General features: G+C 42.0%; 1 protein-coding gene across 3 annotated transcripts in view; it reads left to right on the top strand.

Moving 5' to 3' along the window:
- The window catches only part of NARS2 (asparaginyl-tRNA synthetase 2, mitochondrial), a 132,873-nt gene that overhangs the window by 16,101 nt on the left and 97,215 nt on the right, over window positions 1-19,557 (top strand). For all 3 annotated transcript variants that reach the window (XM_040963978.1, XM_040963979.1, XM_040963977.1), the window contains one exon: window positions 5,283-5,363. In XM_040963978.1, the coding sequence (XP_040819912.1) occupies window positions 5,283-5,363 (81 nt within the window). The remainder of the gene's footprint in view (window positions 1-5,282; window positions 5,364-19,557) is intronic.

Here is a 19,557-nt window from a genome sequence, read left to right as displayed (position 1 = left end):
GCTTTGCATGACCTGTGCTCCAGCCTGGTTTCTGTTCTTCCTTATGAGTTAAGGTTCGCTTGGCCCTGTCTGGCCCGCCGCTTTGCAGTTGCAGCTCGGCCCACCCCACATTCTGTTTTAGGATGCACATTCGTGTGCTGCTGCCTTGACCTGTAAGTGATGGCTGGTTCCATGGTCAAACCTAGCTCAGCCTGTCACCAGCACAGCTCGTGAGCTAACCAACGGGACTTGTATTTCCTCATGTTGGGCCACACATACCCCACAGAATCTACTCCCGGACCTGGTTCTCTCACGTGCTGGTTAGTGTCTTGACCCTGCCAAGTGTGACCCATCCCCTGTTCCACCACTCAGGTACTAGTACCTAGCCCTGCCAGACAGGCCCCCAGCCACAGCTTTCGTGTGGACTGGTGTGGCACTCAGTGATGCTCTACACTAATAGCCCATCTCAGGCCTCCCATGTGGACTGGTAAATCAGTCTGGCCCAAATAGATCTTTTGGACTCTCCCCTCCAAGCCACTAGGTCTCAGTCCCCATGCTTGCCAGCAAGTCCCGTGACCCCATTGCTGGAAGTCACACAGGGTTCATCCCTACCCTAAACTCACATTGATCTTATCCCTGGATGCCCTTAGGCAGCAGTAACATACCCTAAAAACCCTAGAGCTTGCGGCTGGGCAGTCAGCAGGCAGAGCCTGGCACCCAGTAGGCGCACTGGCCACCAAAAACCAAGGACTCTCTCACCGCATGGCGATGGTGCCCAAGGGCCGAGTCCGACCTGGCTTTGGGTCCAATCTGGCTCAGGTACTCTCCACAGCATGCTGCCACCACTGTGGAGGGCTGCTGTCACTTGAGCCACCAAAGTCAAACTCCGTGTGTGTTTTATTACTCCGTGTGTTTTATTATTATTAAGATTTATTTGTTTATTTAGATGTGGGGGGAGAGAGAGAGAGATTTTTCATTTGCTGCCTCAGCATCTGGGGCTGAGCTCATCCAAAACCTGGAGTTTCTTCCAGTTCTCCTACAATGAGTGCAGGGGCTCAGGGACTTTGAGCCACTTTTTACTTTTTTCCCAGGTGCACAGTCAGACATGTGGAGCCGCTGGGAGCCATATGGGATGCATGTGTTATGGGTTGAGACTTAACCTGCTGTACCACAGCACCAGTTCCTATATGAGCTAACTTCTGGGGAAGCATCCAAAGAGCATTGTGGCTTTAGGCATATAGTTTTATGCAAAAGGAAACAAGTCTCATTATACAATGTCATCTCATTGTAGTTTGAAAGAGTCCATTTATAGATGTGCTCCTAAGATTTTTTTTATGTAACTTTATTGTGACTTGTTGGTAGTGTTTGAATCATACAAAATATGTTCGTATCTAAAAAAAATTCTTTTTCTATGTGACTGACTGCTGAAATGGACTGCTTTAGTTCTGAAACAGCTTTACTGATTTTTGGCCACTAGGTGGTAATATTGGCTGTCTGTTAAGGGATGGACTTGACTTTTTCCATTTGTTTATTGAAGCTTTAAAAAAAGATTTATTTTATTTTTATTTGATCAGCAGAGCTACAGAGGGAAGGAGAGACACAGTCAGATAAAGATCTTCCACCCTTTGTTTACTCTCAAAGTGGCTGGTTCCGAAACCAAGAGCTTCTGAGTCCAACATGTGGGCCCAGGGCCCCAAAGACTAAGCCATGCTCTGCTGCTTTTCTGGCCATAAGCAGGGAGCTGGAATGGAAGTGGAGCGGCCACTGTGACAGAAACCAGTGTCTATAGGGGGTGCTGGTGCCATAGGCTTAGCAACTATACATCAAGGAGCCAGCCCCTTATTAAAGCTTTTATAGATACATAAGCAATTAAAAAATAACAGAAGAAAGCAGAAAAAATTAAAATAAGTGCTGAAAATAACTTGATTTTTAGAGTATTGAGTAAGGTAGTTATGAAGATAGGCACTTTGAATTCTGTAAATTCACTTTTGGGCCATGCTGAGGAAGGATTTTGGCCTAATCATGAAGATGGAGTTCTTAGAGTTCCAGTTCAGCTCCCAATTCCAGTTTCCTGCTAGTAGAGACCCTGCAAGGCAGGGTGGTTCAAGTAATTTGGTTCCTGCTACTCACATGGGAGACCTCGGTTGACTTCCTGGCTCCTGATTTCACACCGCAACCATTGTGGAAGTTTTTGGAGTGAACCAAGGATAGGATAGTGGCTTTTTCCTCATCCTTCACTTTTATTTCTCTGCCTCTCAAATAGTAATTTCAGAAATTCACTTTTTATTATCAAATCTGAGAAACTATATTCATGACGCCTCATTCTCTGTTAACTACCTATATGTACAACATGTAGAATTATGACACTAGAATGCTGTAAAGCATGTTAAATGAGAGTTACGTGTTATCTAATATTTGATATCTTTGTTATTTAGGTTTCATAAAAGATGTTATGATTTAAAATGCAAAATTTTGATTAGTTTCATTATTACTCAGAAATGTAGAAATGGGGGAAGAGATAAAAATTTAAACAATACTTTAAGTTAGCATCTTTCTGGGTCTAGAGTAAATTTTTTGGCTTGAGCATCAAAAATATTTTGTGTCTAAGTTGGTTTGTCCCTAAAATGGACATATTTTGCTGTGTTCTAAAATTGTAACTGTCTAGAATCCTTAAGGAATGAGTCATTTAGAATAACTGAAATTTAAAATAACAGACTTTTTGTCTTTAGGCAGTATTTTTCAAACATCCCAGTAAAATTGTTCCTAGACTGGAGTACGTGATTCTTGCATCTTCAGTTGAGAGATGAGTTTGGCCTTCTTGGAAGAGCAGAAGCTCTCAGTGTGAGCTTCAGGGGCTGGCCCTGTGGGCATGAGTGTTAACTGGCCTGAGGTGGGGGATGCTTTCCTACTGGGTCCAGTGGTCCCAGGGTGCCTGGCCCCTTGGGCTCCTGTCAGTATTTTTTTTACTGGCTTTTCTTTTTATATCCTCCATGGCTAGCAATTCATCTCACATTTCATTTTGTTGATTATGAATAAATAATGACAGTTATTTTATATGAAAGAAAAATATCTTTTGGACTTAGTGTGATGGCTTAATGGCTAAATCCTCATATTGCAAGTGCTGAGATCCCATATGGGTGCCAGTTTGTGTCCCAGCTGCTTTACTTCCCATCCAGCTCCCTGCTTGTGGTCTGGTAAAGCAGTTGAGGGTGTCCCAAAACCTTGGGTACCTACATCCATGTAAGAAACCTGGAAGGAGCTCCTGATTCCTGGCTTCAGATCAGCTCACCTGTTGTCTTTGTGGCCATTTGGGGGGTGAACCAGCAAATGGAAGATCTTTTGTCTCTCCTCTCTATAAATCTGATCTGCCTTTCCAATAAAAATAAGTCTTTAAATTTTTTTTCTATTTTATTAATCGTCTCTTAGTAATGTGTGGGCTTTATTATGTGAATTTTGTAGTTTTGGGGATACTCAGAGTGTTATGAAGTACCTGATTCTAGAGTGTGTATTAGTACATGTGTATTGGGAGGTGGTAGGTGGAATCTGAACAATGAGGGGTATGGGACCTGGCCCTGCTAGACCATCTGAGGCAGATACTGCCAGTGTCACTATATGCCTCCTTCTTCATGTCCCCTTTTACCTTTCTGTTGCCTTACCCCTTTCTTCTTGTTAGACTTTGTTTGCCCTGCTGTCTTCTTTTTTATACTTTCTCCTTCATAATTTTGGTAATGTTAAGGACTTTGGTAAACCTTGCTAGCAACATTAAAGCTTAAAAAGCTGATGATCCTTCCCGACAGGCTTAGAATTAGTTAAGAATAAAAATCCCACTCCTGGTGTGATTAAAAAATTCCTGTACATTATTTTTGTAAGAGATACAGTGCTTTTTTCCTCTGGTATTTTTTCCTAGCTTTGTCAATTATATTGAGCTGTTGCATTTTCCCTCCCTCCCCATTCCTCTTCCCTTCCCCTGTTCCCTTTGATTTTTCACTTTCTTTGTTTACCGCATTCACACTCATAGTTGCCTACATTCATTTGGAATAAATGATTCATGTCCATAATTCTTGCCTCGTAGGAGATAAAAATTTTATGTGGTACTGCTATTGATTGTGTTTCATTAGTTCTCTATAATGTGCTCTGTGCAGCACCTCTAGGCACGTTGCTGTCAAATTAGATACATATTTGTGCACTTTCTGAGATTCTTAATTTATAGCTGGAGTACTTCATCAGTCTATATCATAATGTAGGCTATTGACTGAATACTGTGCATTGTAGCCAGAGGTCTTGCATTCATGAAGGGTTATATTTGTGCGGTCTAAGATATTGCACCAAGATGTTTTCTATTCTACCAGTGATAATCAGGGTTTGGCAGACGTGTGTATGAATTTATCATACTGATTTTAAGGCCAAAAGTTTGCACTGAACAGGTACTGCTCTGCTTTTGTAATTCAAAATTCACTTTTAGCTCTCTTTTCCCACCCTGAAACCCCTACTCTGAACATGACCTTTTGTCTACATCATAGGTCAAAATGAAAGAAGTGTAACCTTGAAGTTGATGAGTTGTTTCAATCCTACAAGAGCTTTTGTGGTTTACTAATGGAAAGGTCTCAGACTTCTGATGGGAAGGACTGTGTATGACTGAGTTTGCTGTGCTCAAATAGTTCTTCAGGCAAAGGAGGTGCACTGCCTGCACCCAGGCTACCATTAATTTCATGACACAGATATCTAAAGATAGTTTTGCCCCTTTTGCTTTTTATTTCTTCAGTTGCTATTTGTTAGCTGTGATTTTTCTCCCTTTTTAGTGGTTCATTACAACTGAGATTTCTTTCCACAATAACTAAGGTTCATATTGCTCATGTTGTAGTCCCTCAGCAACGTGAGCAACATCATGATACATTAGCATGAGTGAATGCAGTGTGTGTGTGTGTGGAGAGAGAGAGTGGTGACTGGTACACTAGGGAAATGAGGAGGAAATAGTAAAGCCAGAGTCTAGGGACTGTTTCCTCATCTTGGCTCAGTCATTGCTCAATTGTATAGCTCTGGCAAGTCATTCAGTCTCTGTGGGCCTCAGTTTCCATATTTTTGAAAAGTTTGAATTAGGTAATATCTGTGTTTCTAATTTGAAAGCATTTGTACTACTGTGCATAATGAAACATTGAGCTGATGTGTCAGTAATCCTCTAGTAGTGTTTGAGGGATTCGGGACAAATTTGGTGTGGTGGTATTAGTGTCGTTTTAATGGTTTGACATGGTGCAGGTTTTTCAAATTGTTTTTTATGCCAATATATGGGTTTTTTTTTCTTCCAGGACAATGGCTTTGTGCATATTCACACCCCAATAATCACATCCAATGACTGCGAAGGGGCTGGAGAACTTTTTCAAGTTGAAGTAAGTTTTGCTAGCCATATGGCAAGATACATGTATGTTGCTGTTTGATATTTTTCTCCCGAGGGCTTGCTTTTAAACTTGATAAGTTATGCAGACAGAGGATTCTGAGTAACACCCTGAAATTGTTAACATTAGTCCTTTATGATCTAGAATTCAAGCTTCTCTGATTTCCTCTCCTGCCTGCCACATGTACTTGCACTGTGATTGAATGGAGTGAACTTGTGTTGCTCCATTTGCTTTTGTTAAGTCACTGTGAATCTGTGAACTAGAACTAGAGAAGTTTGGAAAAATTCATAAGGATTTTAAGATAAATTTTCTTGTGCAGATTCAACCCCTTGCTAATGTAAGTTTGTATGTGTGTAATTTTTTTGTTTTGCTTTGTTTTGAGAATTTATTTACTTGAAAGGCTAAGGTTAGCCCAACAACTGCCACCCCCACCGCCCCCATGACCTACAGACATCCTCAGTGTTAAGGTAGGCTGGACCCGATGTGGAAACCAGGTGCAGGGAACTCAATCTGTATCTCCTCCGTGAGCAGAGTCATCAGTGCTACCTTCCAGAGTTTATATAAGCAGGAAGCAATAGCTGAGTAGTCAACTAAGGTGCTCAGATATGGGATTTGGGCATCTGACAACAGCTAGACTAGATGCCTAACCCAAGTTTGTATGACCAAGTGTACACACACACACACATGTATGTCTGGAGTTGTAGTATATGTGCAAATATACACATTAATATTTATTTGAAAGAGTTATGGATAGGGAGGGAGGCAAATAAGGAATGGGTGGGGGAATCTTATATCCATTGATTCACTCCCCAAGTGATTGCAATACCAAGGTCTAGGGCACACTGCAGTTGGGAGCCAAGAGCTTCATCTGGGTCTCCTATGAGGATACAGGGACCTAAGTACTTGGGCCATCTTTTGCTACTTTCTCAGGCACAGTAACAGGGAGATGGATTGCAAGTGGAGCAGCTGGGTCTTGAACAAGCATCCAGATGAGATGCAAGTGTTGCAGGTGGCAGCTTTGATAATCCACAGTGCTGGCTCCCAGCAGTCTTTCCCAAGCTCCCAGTATGTACTAGGCATTTTCAGCTTGCGCTCATTATTCTGGGGGGAAAACATCTCCAGTTTTTCTTACATGAGGCATTTGAAAGCTTTTGAATTTACTAACTTAATAGCTGTGTCATGTCCTTGGCCAGTAGTATAATGTGGAAGAGTGATACTTTTTAATTTATTTACTGATTATCTTTGAAAGTCAAAATTGATGTGTATATATTTTATTTAAGCTATCAGCTGACAAGATTGTCTTTAACTGATTTCTCTGGTTCAGTGTTATTTGAGTTAGGATAATAATGCCTCCTCTTTATGTTACTGAAGCACGTATTCACTGGCAGAAGTCTGACATGTTAGGGTCATTAAGAATAAAAATATACTATCTTTATGCATGAATTGATAATTAGCCTTACACAAAAGAAAAATACGAATGCCTTTTTGAACATCAAAAATAGAAATATTGGCATCTGTCTATGAATTCTAAGACAGTAGCAAGTGACAAAGTAACAATATATCCTAAAAGATATTTTCTCTGTTTATTTTTTTCTCTTTGAACCTGTATATGCTTCTGAATATTGAAATTGCGGGAAATTACCCACATAAGTACATTTTATAATCCCTTGTTCCAAACAATTGGATAAAATTAAATATAAATAAAATTATAATTTAAAAATAAGTTATAAGCGAAACTATTTGTAATTTTTAAAGATGCCCTGTTTAAACTATGTAAAAACTTAATAGGATTGGCATTGTAGTGCAGTGTGTAAAAAATCACCACTGTACGGCCAACATCCCACATGAGCGCTGGTTCCAGTGCTTGCTCCTCCAGTTCTGATCCACCTCCCTAATAAAGGCCTGGGGAAAGCAGTGGAAGATGGCCCGAGCACTTGCGCTCCTGCATCTACTTTGGGAGATCCAAAAGAAGCTCTGGGCTCCTGCTTGTAGCCTGGCTCAACCCTGACCATTGCAGCCATGTGGGGAGTGAAACAACAGATGAAAGATCTCTCTGTGTCCCCCTCTCTAACTTTTTCAAATAAATAAATATTACCAAAAAAGGGGGAAAAAAAGTCCTTAGCAGATGTAAACAGTGGTACATTTGTAGATGATAACTTTGCAGTTTGGTATATCCCCTAACTGGGCCTGAATGAATAGGGCATATGTGCAAGTTTTCTGGTCTTTAGATAACCCAAGGTAAGTTACCATGTAGATAGGAATAAAAAGGAAGAGGGCAAAAAGTATTTCTGAAGCTTTAACGGAGATGTGTTCTCCGTGTTTCAGGGTCAAGGAATAGATTTTACATAGTGAAATTAGACTTGGCTGTTCACTGATTTTGGGCTCTTGCTGAGGTTTTAGTGAGTAGTCTGTTTGTGTTGCCTTTAGAGTTCAAACACTGAGACAGGACTTCTGCCACTGCTAACACCCTGTCCTCTGGAAGCAGTGCTCCTTTTTCTCATCTCTTACACCTCTGCACTTCCAAATTTCATTGTGCTGATTCCTTCTGGCTTGCTGTAAAGGCATGGAGACTTGTAGTCTTAACATGCAGCTTTGTGTGTGTGTGTGTGTGTGTGTGTGTGTATGAGACAGATAGACAGACGGATGATGTATTTATTTATTTGGCAGAGTGAGAGATCCATCTATCCACTGGTTAACTCCCCAGATGGCCCCAGTTCTGGGCCAGCCTGAGGTCGGGAGCCTTGAAATACATTTTGGCCTCCCGCAGCAGGGGCAGGGTACCAGGAACTTGCTGTCATCTGCTGCTTTTCCAGGTGCATTAGTAGAAAACTGGGTTGGAAACAGAGTAGGGCAGGACTTTGAGGTAGCATTCTACTAACAGGGAATCCTGGTGTCACTAACATATGCTTAACTCACAGTGCCACAGTGCTGACCTCAGAATTTTATTTAAATTCTTTGCTTGATGGTGCTGTATACCTGACAGCAATAAAGAAACAGTATTTAAGCATGAAGATAAAGATGCCTAGTGCTCGTTCAGGTGTAAGGGCAGCAATAAGCGTTCATCTTGAAAAAGTACAGTAAAAACATACATACACTTCAAATAGTGTAGCCGAGAAATAAATGCATACACTATCATTTTGGTTTTCTTTCCCTTTTTTTTTCCATTTCCTGTTTTATGACAGACTTTGGATATTGTTGAAGTTTGGGGTTTGCTGATTACATGTAAAGGGAGCCGTGTTCCAGGCATCCACTTGTTACCCAGCAGACATTTGGTGCCATCTGTGTTCAAGATGCTCCACTAAATGTTGAGAGGGTTAAAAGGTGTAGCTGAGACTCTGCCCTTTAAAGCTGGTCAGTTGCCAGGAGCTGATAAAGGAAGGAGCCTGCCTTTTATTCACTGTTGATCCTGTTTATCCTACAATATGGTTTGTCCATATAGTTGGTCATCTTTGCCTCAAATCATTAGCACAGTTCTGCAGATTATGCTTTGTCTTCACAGTAGTGGCGTAACTGCAGATGATCTTTGGCTTCCAGTGGTTTACTGTAATTTTTGGATTTCACAATGGTGCGAACATGACACTCATTCTGTAGAAAGCGATTTTGAATTTTTATCTTTTCCTGGGCCAGTGATTTGTGGCACAATACCCCCCAACGTGCTGATGGTGAAAAGAATCAGGATTGAAATAACAAATACATCTTTATTGGGCTCTGGTGTGGACAGATTGCAAGATTCATGTGGGGTAAGGTTATAGAAATTAAAGCTGGATAACTTTAGGAAGAAAGGAAGAGATAGAACATGTTTTTGAAAAAACAGCTTTACTGAGACTTTTGTATCCTGTCGAATTCACCCACTTAAAGTATATACTGTTGGATGGTTTTCACTGTATTGTGCAGCCAGTCACCACAGTGTGATTGGTAGATATTTTCATCACTCCAGAAATAAATCCTGGTCCCATTAGCAGTCCTTAATTATTCCTACTTCCAGCTCTAACTAACCACTAAACTACTTTCTATACATTTGTCGTTTGAAACATTTCTGATAAATGGAGTCATGTAACTATGGTCTTTTGTGACAGGCTTTTTAACTTAGCATAATGTTTTTGAGGTTTATCCATGTTGTAGCATTTATCAATAATTCATTCCCTTTTATATCCAATTAGTGTTTTTGTGAATATACCACATTTTGTTTATTTATCAGTTGATGAACACCTGTGCTATTTCTACTTTTTGGTTACTTTGAATAATGCTGTGGACATTTGTGAGGTTTTATGTGGATAAATGTTATTTGTCTTAGAAGGAATTTCTGGGTCATATGGTAACTGTTCAATATTTTGAAAAGCTGTCTGACTGAAGGTGTTTCAGAAAGATCCTAAAAAAAAATGTACCTGAGGGTGAAGATAGCTTCCAGCAACTCAGTGTAGATGTCGCATAGGTGGCAGGAACCCAGTTACGTAACCCCTCACTGTTGCCTATCAGAACCTGTGTTACCAGGAAGCTGGAATCCAGAGCCCGAGTCATGTCACTGAATCCAGGCACTCTGATTCTCTGGCCATAGGCATCCTAGCTAGTATCTGACCTTGTAATCCTGTTTACCCAGGAACCTCTTGATGTGTGTGCCCTTGTATTTTCCAAAGTGATCACAGCGTTGAGCTACGGACATTTATTAAGGTTCCAACTCACTGCATCCTTATGTACACTTGTAATTCTTGATTTCAGTTGTCCGGGTGGCTTGATTTGTCTTCCTGATGGCTAAAGATATCGAGCACCTTTTCATGCATATATTGGCCATGTTATGTCTTCCTTAGAAAAATGTCTGTATTAATCCGTGGCTTGCTCTTTGGCTGTATGGTTTTCCTTTTTTGTTATTGCTGAGTGGAAGCTCTTTTGTATATCCTGCCTGTGCCACCCCCAGCAACATGAAGCTTGTGGTGTTGCCGCTGAAAGGCATTGTCTGGTGTGTGCTGATAGTCTCCCAGGGATGAACTATTGGCAGAAACTTCTATGATTCCTTCATCCTCTGACCAAACCAGTCATTGAGCATCACTATTCAAAGGCTGATTGCTCTATTTCTTAAAAAAAAAAAAAAAAATCTCTTCTCTTTGAAAAGGCAGAGTGACAATGAGAGGCATAAGCAGGGGTCTTCCATCTGTTTACTCACTCCCCCAAATGGCTGTGATAGTCAGCAGTGGGCCAGGCCAAAACCAGGAATTCCATTCAGGGATCCGAATATCTGGGGCCATTTTCTGCTTTCTTAGGCACAGTAGCAGGAAGCTGTATCAGAGGCAAAGCAGCTAGGACTTGAATCAGTGTGTTAATGTGAGTTCCAGCATTGCAGACGGTGGTTTACCTCACGGCACCCCAGCATTGATGCTGCACTGTTTTCAGCAAAGTTGTGGGCAGGAATCCTGTACAAACAGATGCAATCAGTGTCGGGCCTCCTTTTGAGGATAGTTCCAAGGATGGTGTTTGAGATTTATTCTGATTCCAGAGGGATCTTCACAGTTTTCTTTCCAAAAAACTAGTGGCTCTGTGGTTTGGTTTGGACTTTATCTCAGATGACTTCAGTTCAAGTTGACTTCACCATAACCAGCCTGTTTTGGACAGTACCCTTCGGGTGTCTTTCCATGCTATATTGCATATGAAGTTGCTTCCCTTAGGGAGATTGGGGTCTCTTGCTTTAGGGCCTATTTTTTCTATCCAGGCAAAAATTTCAAGAACCAGGGCTAAAGTGCTGAAGACAGAGACAGTGGATGCTACTCTGGCTTAGGAGCTGAGTGCTCAGTGGATATGAAGGCATCTCCAGGTGTCACTCTCCTGGCATGGAATCCATACTCTGTGAGCCAGGGTGCAAGAGAGGGGGTGGCAAATAGAGAGACCCTGTGTGTGTGGCTGTTCCAGGGTGGTGTGGTGTGTGTCTAAGCTGTGAAGGAGAAGGAGAGAATAGTCCTGGCTAACACTACAGTTCAATGGCTTTTCTGGAATAGGAGTTTGTTTGTTATACAGGACCCTTTCCAGACATGTATGTGGTGCAGAACCTTTTTTTATGGCTGGGGCCTTTTAAAAGTGTATAACATCATTTGTGGGCCACACAGAATTATCAGCATTAGCCTGCTATAGATTTAATGCCTTTTGAGTCTTGTCTGTGGTTGCCATAAGCAGGGCCAGAGCAAATGATTTGGCGGCCTTATTCTGTCTGTGGGCCAGATGTTTCCAACCCCAGCTTTAAATGGTTGGTGAGAGGGAGGTTATTTTGGTTTTTTATAGCTTTGGCCAGTTTCACTGAGGACTGAGTCTGAGAAGTTCTCCCCATTGTCATGGAGAAAGTAAGGGAAAGGCAAATCACACGTTGACTCCTCTTCACCCCAGTGATCTGCAGTTTCCCCACATGGAAAGTGTGAATAGTACTATGCTTACAGGTTATAGGATTAAGTGAGTGACATGTATGAAAACCTAGAAATGCTGATTGAGAATCAGGAAAGCTTAGTCTGCAGGAGCAGACTGATGTAAGCACTAGCATTTCTCTTTTCTAAACTGTTATGCCTTCCAGAAAAACAGTAACAAGAAGTTGCTGGACCTTAGCAATTTGGGCGGCTGTAAATTTTTATAGCTAAGTTATTTATGGCATAGATCATTTGGGTTGTGCCTTGATGTTTTAATTTTTAAATACTCTCACCTATTTCTTTTAAAACTTTTTCGATGAAACATGGGGTAGCCCAGGTCAAACCTCTTCTGAAAATTAGAATTTTTCAGCTAATATTGATATGAATGTGTCTCTTCTTTAACTTGCTGTTATACTTGTGTTCAGTTGCTACATAGCTACTTGAACATTTGGTTATTCTTTAATGGTTTGTTTCCGCGCCTGTAATGTATAAGGTTCCATCTGGGGAAGAGCTTTCTACTCCTTGTTATCTGAAACTTTGAAGTCCTTACTAGTGTTTTCCAGAAGCTTTTTTAGCTGTATGGTACTTTTACTGTTAAGACTAGTCATTTTCTTTGTTGTTCAGGATGTCTGTTTCTGTTATTTAGGAGTTTTCTGTATGAAAACTGTCTGACCCTTCCATGTATCTAGGGAGGTAATCTGTCAGTAATGTTTGTCTCTGTGTGGGGTTTATACTCTTGTGTGGTCTTTGAAATTTTTAGAAAAATGTGCTTATTTGTTTGAGATGCAGAGACATAGATAGTTTACTTCCACTGGTTCAGCAGCAGCCAGGGCTGTGCCAGACCAGAGCTGGAAGCTGGGACTTCAGTCTGAGCCTCACATGTGGATGGCAGGGACTCAGCTACTCACAGGTGCACTTTAGCAGAAAGTTGGAATCAGAGACTTCGATACCAGGCATTCCAGTTAGAGATGCAGTTGTCTTGTCAAGCTGTGTCCTAACTACTGCAGCAAACGCCTATTCCTGTTCTTTGAGTTTTTCATCCTATGCATGTGTTGTTAAAAAACCAAAAACATATATGTGTATGTATATATAGATATATATCTACATACATAGATATCTGTATAATGAGTATGCAATTTAAATGGTAGAATGAGAACATAAAATTCTTTCTCTTTTACTCCTATTCCCAGCCATTCCTTCACTCTTATACCCCTTCATGCTGAGGTATTCTGTGCTTACATGAGGACATACGATCTACGCATTTATTATTTTTTCATTGTATTGTGTAGTACAGTTTCATAGGCGCTGGGGATTCCCCCCACCCCTCCCATACCCCTCCCCCCATGGTGGATTCCTCCACCTTGTTGCATAACCATAGTTCAAGTTCGGTTGAGATTCATTGCTTGCAGACACATGCCTAGCATAAAGTTCAGCGTCTTATTGTCCAGATAAGTTCAGTGGCCTCTTGGGGAGACCTTCTATGGTCTGAAAATAGGTCTAACAGAGTAAAGATCCAGTCAGTTAAAAGCCCCAACGAGGCCACAGTATCAATATACAACATTATGGAATTAATTGACATAGTATTGGGTAAACAATATGTTAAAAATAATGCAAGTTCCCTTCTTCGAAACATCTGGGTTGAGACAGTATCAATGACAGGTTCAAAAAAAAAAAAAATAACAAACAACCAAACAAAAAATTACAGGTTAAATCAAGGCAAACATGTGGTATCTAATCTTTTGGGATTCGCTCATTTCCCTTAGCATTATAGTTTCCAGTTGTACCCATTTAGCCACAAAGAACTGCATTTTGTTTTTTTTAATAGCTGAGTAGTATTCCATGGAGTAGATGAACCAAAGCTTTCTTATCCAATCTTCTGCTGATGGGCATTTCGGTTGCTTCCATGTTTTTGCAATTACTGATTGTGCTGCAATGAACATAGGGATGCATGTTGGTTTGTCGTAAAACAGGTGTTTTGGATATATTCCTAGGAGTGCTATTGCTGGGTCATATGGTATGCAGATTTTGAGTTGTTTGAGTGTTCTCCAGACTGATTTCCATAAAGGCTGTACCAATTTGCAGCTCCACCAGCAGTGGAGTAGGGTTCCCTTTTCCCCGCATCCTCGCCAGCAAGCGTCGTTGGTGTTCTTGTTTATGTGGGCCAATCTTACTGGTGTTAGGTGGTACCTCATCGATGTTTTAATTTGGATTTCCCTTATTGCTAGGGAGCTGGAACATTTTTTCATATGTTTGTTTGCCATTTGGACTTGTTCCTTTGTGAAATGTTTGCCCATTTCCCGTGCCCATTTCTTGAGTGGCTTGTTTGTTTTGGTTTTTTGGTTGTTTTGAAGTTCTTTATATATCCTGGAAATTAGCCCCCTATCGCCTATATCGTGTGCAAAGATCTTCTCCCACTCTGTGGGTTGCTTTTTTACTTTGTTGATTGTTTCCCTTGCTGTACAGAAGCTTCTTAGTTTGATGAGGTCCCATTTGTTTATTCTGTTCTCAACTGCTATTGCTTTTGGTGTCCTTCTTAGAAAGTCGGGACCTACTCCTAGGTCTTGCAGGGTATTTCCTACATTTTCTTGCAAGAGTTTGAAGGTTTCTGGATGTAGGTTTAGGTCTTTTATCCATGTAGATTGGATCTTAGTGTATGGTGATAGATGTGGGTCTATTTTTTTGTTTCTACAGGCTATCAGCCAGTTGTCCCAACAACATTTACCAAAGAGGCCTTCCCACTTGCTTGAGCTGTCATTGGTCTTTTTGTCAAAGATTAATTGGCTGTATTTGTGTGGGTTCCCTTTTGGTGCTTCTATTCTATTCCATTGATCTTCCTTTCTGTCTTTGTGCCAGTACCAGGCTGTTTTGATAACCACTGCTCTATAGTATGTCCAGAGGTCCGGGATTGTGATTCCCCCTGCTGACTTCTTATTTTTCAGGATGGTTCTAGCTATTCGTGGTTTTTTGTGCTTCCAGATGAACTTTTGAATCATTGTATCCAGTTCCGTGAAGAATGTTTTGGGCAATTTGATTGGAATTGCATTGAAAATGTATATTGCTTGTGGTAGTATAGACATTTTAATGATATTGATTTTGCCTATCCAGGAGCACGGGATGTTATTCCATCTTTTGAGGTTTTGTTCAATTTCCTTTTTAAATAGTTTGTAGTTTTCTTCGAATAGGTCTCCTACGCTTTTGGTTAGATTTATTCCCAAATACTTCATACTTCTCTCTGCTATTTTGAATGGTATCCTGTTGGTTAGATCTTCTTCCATCTTGGTGTTATTTGCGTACACTATGGCTGTTGATTTTCGTTCGTTAATTTTGTACCCCGCCACTCTGCCAAACTCTCGTATAAGTTCTAGCAGTTTCTGTATTGAGTCTCCTGGTTTTTCTATGTATAGGATTATGTCATCTGCATATAGTGAAAGCTTGACTTCTTCGTTTCCTATACGTATGCCTTTGATTTCTTTTTCTTGTCTTATGGCCTCTGCAAGTACCTCTAGGACTATGTTGAATAGCAGTGGTGATAGCGGGCACCCTTGTCTTGTTCCAGATCTCAGTGGGAAGGGTTCTAGCTTTTCTCCATTCAGTATGATACTGGCGTTGGGTTTTTCATAAATTGCTTTGATTATGTTGTGGATTTTCCCATCTATGCCTACTTTGGCTAGAGTTTTTAGCATGAAGAGGTGTTGGATTTTGTCGAAAGCTTTTTCTGCATCTATTGAAACTATTATGTGGTTCTTGTTTTGCTGTTTTTGGATATGGTTTATAACATTTATGGATTTCCGAATGTTGAACCATCCCTGCATCCCAGGGATGAATCCTACTTGATCCGGATGAATGATCTGTCTGATGATTTTTTGAATTCTATTGGCTAGGATTTTGTTGAGAATTTTAGCATCAATGTTCATCAGAGAAATAGGTCTGTAGTTTTCCTTCTCTGATGGTTCTCTGTCCGGTTTTGGGATTAAGGTGATGTTGGCTTCATAGAATGAGTTTGGGAGGGTTGCTTCCTCCTCTATTGTTTTGAAGAGCTTGTAGAGGATTGGGGTTAGTTCTGTTCGGAATGTTTTGTAGAATTCTGTAGTGAAGCCGTCTGGGCCTGGGCTTTTTTTCGTTGGGAGATCCTTGATGACTGTTTCAATCTCTACCTCGGTTATGGGTTTATTTAATTCTGCAGTTGCCTCCGGACTGAGTTTTGGTAAGTGGTGGGAGTCCAAGAACTTTTCTATTTCTTGGTGGTCCTCAAATTTGTGGGAGTACAGTTCTTTGTAGTAATTTCTAATTATTTTCTTAATGATTGCAGTGTCTGTTGTTATGTTGCCTTTTTCATCTTTAATGCTATTAATTCTCACTTTCTCTTGTTTTTTTTTGGTCAATCGGGCCAGTGGAGTGTCTATTTTGTTTATTTTCTCAAAAAACCAACTTTTTGATTTGTTGATTTTATGTATAGTTTTTTTGATTTCTATTTGGTTTATCTCCTCCCTTGTTTTGATGATTTCTTGTTTCCTATTGTGCGTGGGACTCTTCTGCTGCTGTTTTTCCAGATCCTGGAGGTGTGAGGTTAGTTCCTGTATTTGGCGTCTTTCTTGGGCCTTGACATGCGCTCCGATTGCGATGAATCTACCTCGTAGCACTGCTTTGGCGGTGTCCCACAAGTTTTGGAATGTTGTATCAGAGTTTTCATTGGTTTCCATAAATTTTTTGATCTCATCTTTGATTTCTTCTCTGACCCAATGTTCGTTTAATAGCATATTGTTCAATTTCCAAGAGTGCGTATACTTCTTGGGGAGTTTTGAGTTGTTGATTTCCAGTTTCATCCCATGGTGGTCTGAGAGGGTACATGGTATGATACTAATGTTTTGGAAGTTGTTTAGATTCGCTTTATGTCCTATCATGTGGTCGATTCTGGAGAAGGTGCCATGCACCGCTGAGAAGAATGTATAGTCTGTGGCCTTAGGATAAAAAGTTCTATATATGTCTACTAAGTCCAGTTGTTCTATTGTTTGTGTGAGCTCTGTTGTTTCTTTGTTGAGTTTTTGTTTCGTAGACCGGTCCATTGTTGTTAGAGGTGTGTTGAGATCGCCTACAAGAATTGTGCGGGTGTCTATGTCTTCCCTTAAGTCTGTAAGTAATTGCTTTACGTAACTAGGTGCATTAAGATTCGGTGCATAAACATTAATGATGGTGATTGCTTCTTGATGGATCATTCCTTTCACCAGTATAAAATGGCCTTCCCTGTCTCTTTTGATGTTAGTTAGAATGAAATCTATCTCGTCTGAAATTAGGATAGCTACCCCAGCTTTTTTTTCTCGTCCATTAGCGTGAAATATCTTTTTCCATCCCTTCACTTTCAGTTTCTTTGCATCCTTTCTGGTTAGATGCGTTTCTTGTAGGCAACAGATGGTTGGGTCTTGTTTGATGATCCATTCTATTAATCTCTGTCTTTTGATTGGTGAATTTAGACCATTTGTGTTGAGAGTTAAAATTGAGAGGTTGCAATTTTGCCCTGCCATGTGTTTGTGTTGTGTATGTGTTGTTGCCTATGTAGTTGTCTTGTTTGTGCGGCCTTTAGTTTGGAGACCTTCTTATTTGCCAACTTTGTTTGTGATTTGCCTCCTTTTTGTCCGGGACTAGCGCATTTCTAAGGAGACTTTGCAGGGCTGGTTTTGTGTAGACATATTCTTCTAGTTTTTCTTTGCTATTGAAGTATCTGATTTCGTTCTCAAATACAAATGAGATCTTTGCTGGGTAGATTATTTTTGGTTGACAGTTGTTTTGTTTCAGGACTTGGAAGATCTTTGTCCATTCTCTCCTTGCTTGTAGGGTCTCTTCGGAGAAGTCAGCAGTAATTCTGATGGGTTTTCCCCTGTATGTGATCTTTTCTCTACTTCGTACTTGTCTCAGGATTCCTTCTTTGTCTTCATTGGAGTAGAACTTGAGCACCGTGTGTCTGGGTGAAGATCTCTTTGGATCATGTCTGTTGGGAGTTCTCTGTCCATCCTGTATGCGGGGTGGATTCGTGTTCCAAGTGTTTTGGAAGTTTTCCTGTATAATTTCATCAAGCACTGCTTGCATCCCAGATTCTCTTTCTACTCCCTCGGGGAGGCCGATGATCCGAATATTCAATTTTCTAAGGTAATCCTTCATCTCTTGCATCATTTTATTAGTTTTGCTGAGGTTTGTCTCTAGCTGTTTAATTCGCTGGGCACTTTCATTTTGTGTGTCTTCTGTTTCAGAGATCCTTTCCTCTGCCGCATTTATTCTGTTGATGAGGCTTTCAATTTTATTCTCTTGGGCATCCAGTTTGGTTTTGATTTGTTGTATTTCGGTGATTATGCGGTTCTGGTAGTCTTCCAGCTTTGTGTCCACGTCTCTGAGAAATTTTAGCATTATTTTCATCAATTCCTTTGCTGGTAACACGTCCATGTCTTCATCTCGCATCGCCGATATTGATAATGGCTTTTGGCCCATGTTTGGTGGGGTGCTGGCTCTTTCATCTGGAGCACAGCTCTTTCTAGTGGTTTTTCCCATTGCGTTGGTGTATTCTGGTAAGGCAAATGGACCCGTGTGTTGAGGGGCTGTCAGGTGCTTTCCTGTAGAGATTGGAGCCTGCAAGCGTGGTGTTGCCGGGCGTGGTAATTTTCAAGGCACCGTTGGTGCGTTCTCAGGGCCCGGGGCTGTAGAGCACCACCTTGGGGGCCCAGTGGATTCCAGGCACACTCTGGGCACCTCTTCTACAGGTGTGCCACCGCAGGGCGTGGAGGGATGGAGGCGCTCTCTGGGCGCGCCCCCTGCACGGGAATCCACAGGACGTAGAAGGTTTTATGTGCTTTCTCCCTGCGTTCTCCTTGTCAGGGACTGCAGGGTTTTTCAGAGCCCGCCTGGTGTGTCTCCCACACACAAGACTGTGGTTGAGGCACTTTCTGGGCGTGGCTCTTGTGCAGTGATTCCACCACTCGTGGTGTGTGTGTGGCTCCTCCTCACAGGACCGTAGAGGAGGTGTGACCCAGGCGCCCTGTTAAAATAACTTCTCAGCGGGATCGCACAGTGCCAGTGTGGCACAGGAGATTTCAGAGCTCTCCCGGTGTGTCGCCTACACTCAGGACTGCGGGGTGGGAGGCGAGGAATGGACAGTTCACACTATGGGAGTGGCATCTGCGTGTCAGGGACACACAGCGCTACACTTCCCAGTTCAGCACCCTCCTGACTCCTGCGCTACGGAGGCGGCTGCTGCAGGCGGGACCGCCTAGCCCAGCCCGGCGCGGCGCTCAGAGTCCTCCTGGTGCTGTCGCCCACCCACAGGGTTTCAGGGTGTCGGGGATTCCAGACTCCCACCAGCAGCCTCCGCGCGCTGAGATGCACTGGCCCACTTAGCGCAGGAAGATCTGAGGCGCTTTCCCGGGACCTTTTCAGCCACCAACACGCACCGCTGTTCCCAAGGCACAGACCTGACAGTTTCAGGTTGCGCCCCTTGTGTTCTCAGAGGCTGGAGCCTCAGCAGGGGGTGGGGAATGCGGAGGCTGCCACGTTAATCCCCAGCTCACCAAAGTCCGGCTGCTGCAGTCTGCTTCTGCTGTTGTTGAAGAATTCCGCCGGCGACGATCCCTCCGATTTCCCTGTCTCCAAGCTGGCCGCGTCTCCCGTCAGGCCGCTCTCAAAGGTGACTCAGCAGGTCTGGAGTGGGATGTCGGCTTCTCTACCTTTGCCCTGCTCCGTTCTCGTTGTTCTTCCGAGTTGTGTGGAACTTTTTGGCTCCACACTGTCCCAGGGAGTTTCACGGACCTCTCCCTACGGTTTCCTGC

Source organism: Ochotona curzoniae, unplaced genomic scaffold (assembly GCF_017591425.1).
Source record: "Ochotona curzoniae isolate NIBS_2020 unplaced genomic scaffold, NIBS_Ocur_1.0 scaffold_3223, whole genome shotgun sequence".
In the NCBI taxonomy this organism is placed as follows: Eukaryota; Metazoa; Chordata; class Mammalia; order Lagomorpha; family Ochotonidae; genus Ochotona; species Ochotona curzoniae.
Note: the sequence above shows the minus strand (reverse complement) of the source record. Positions and strands in the feature narration are given on the sequence as shown.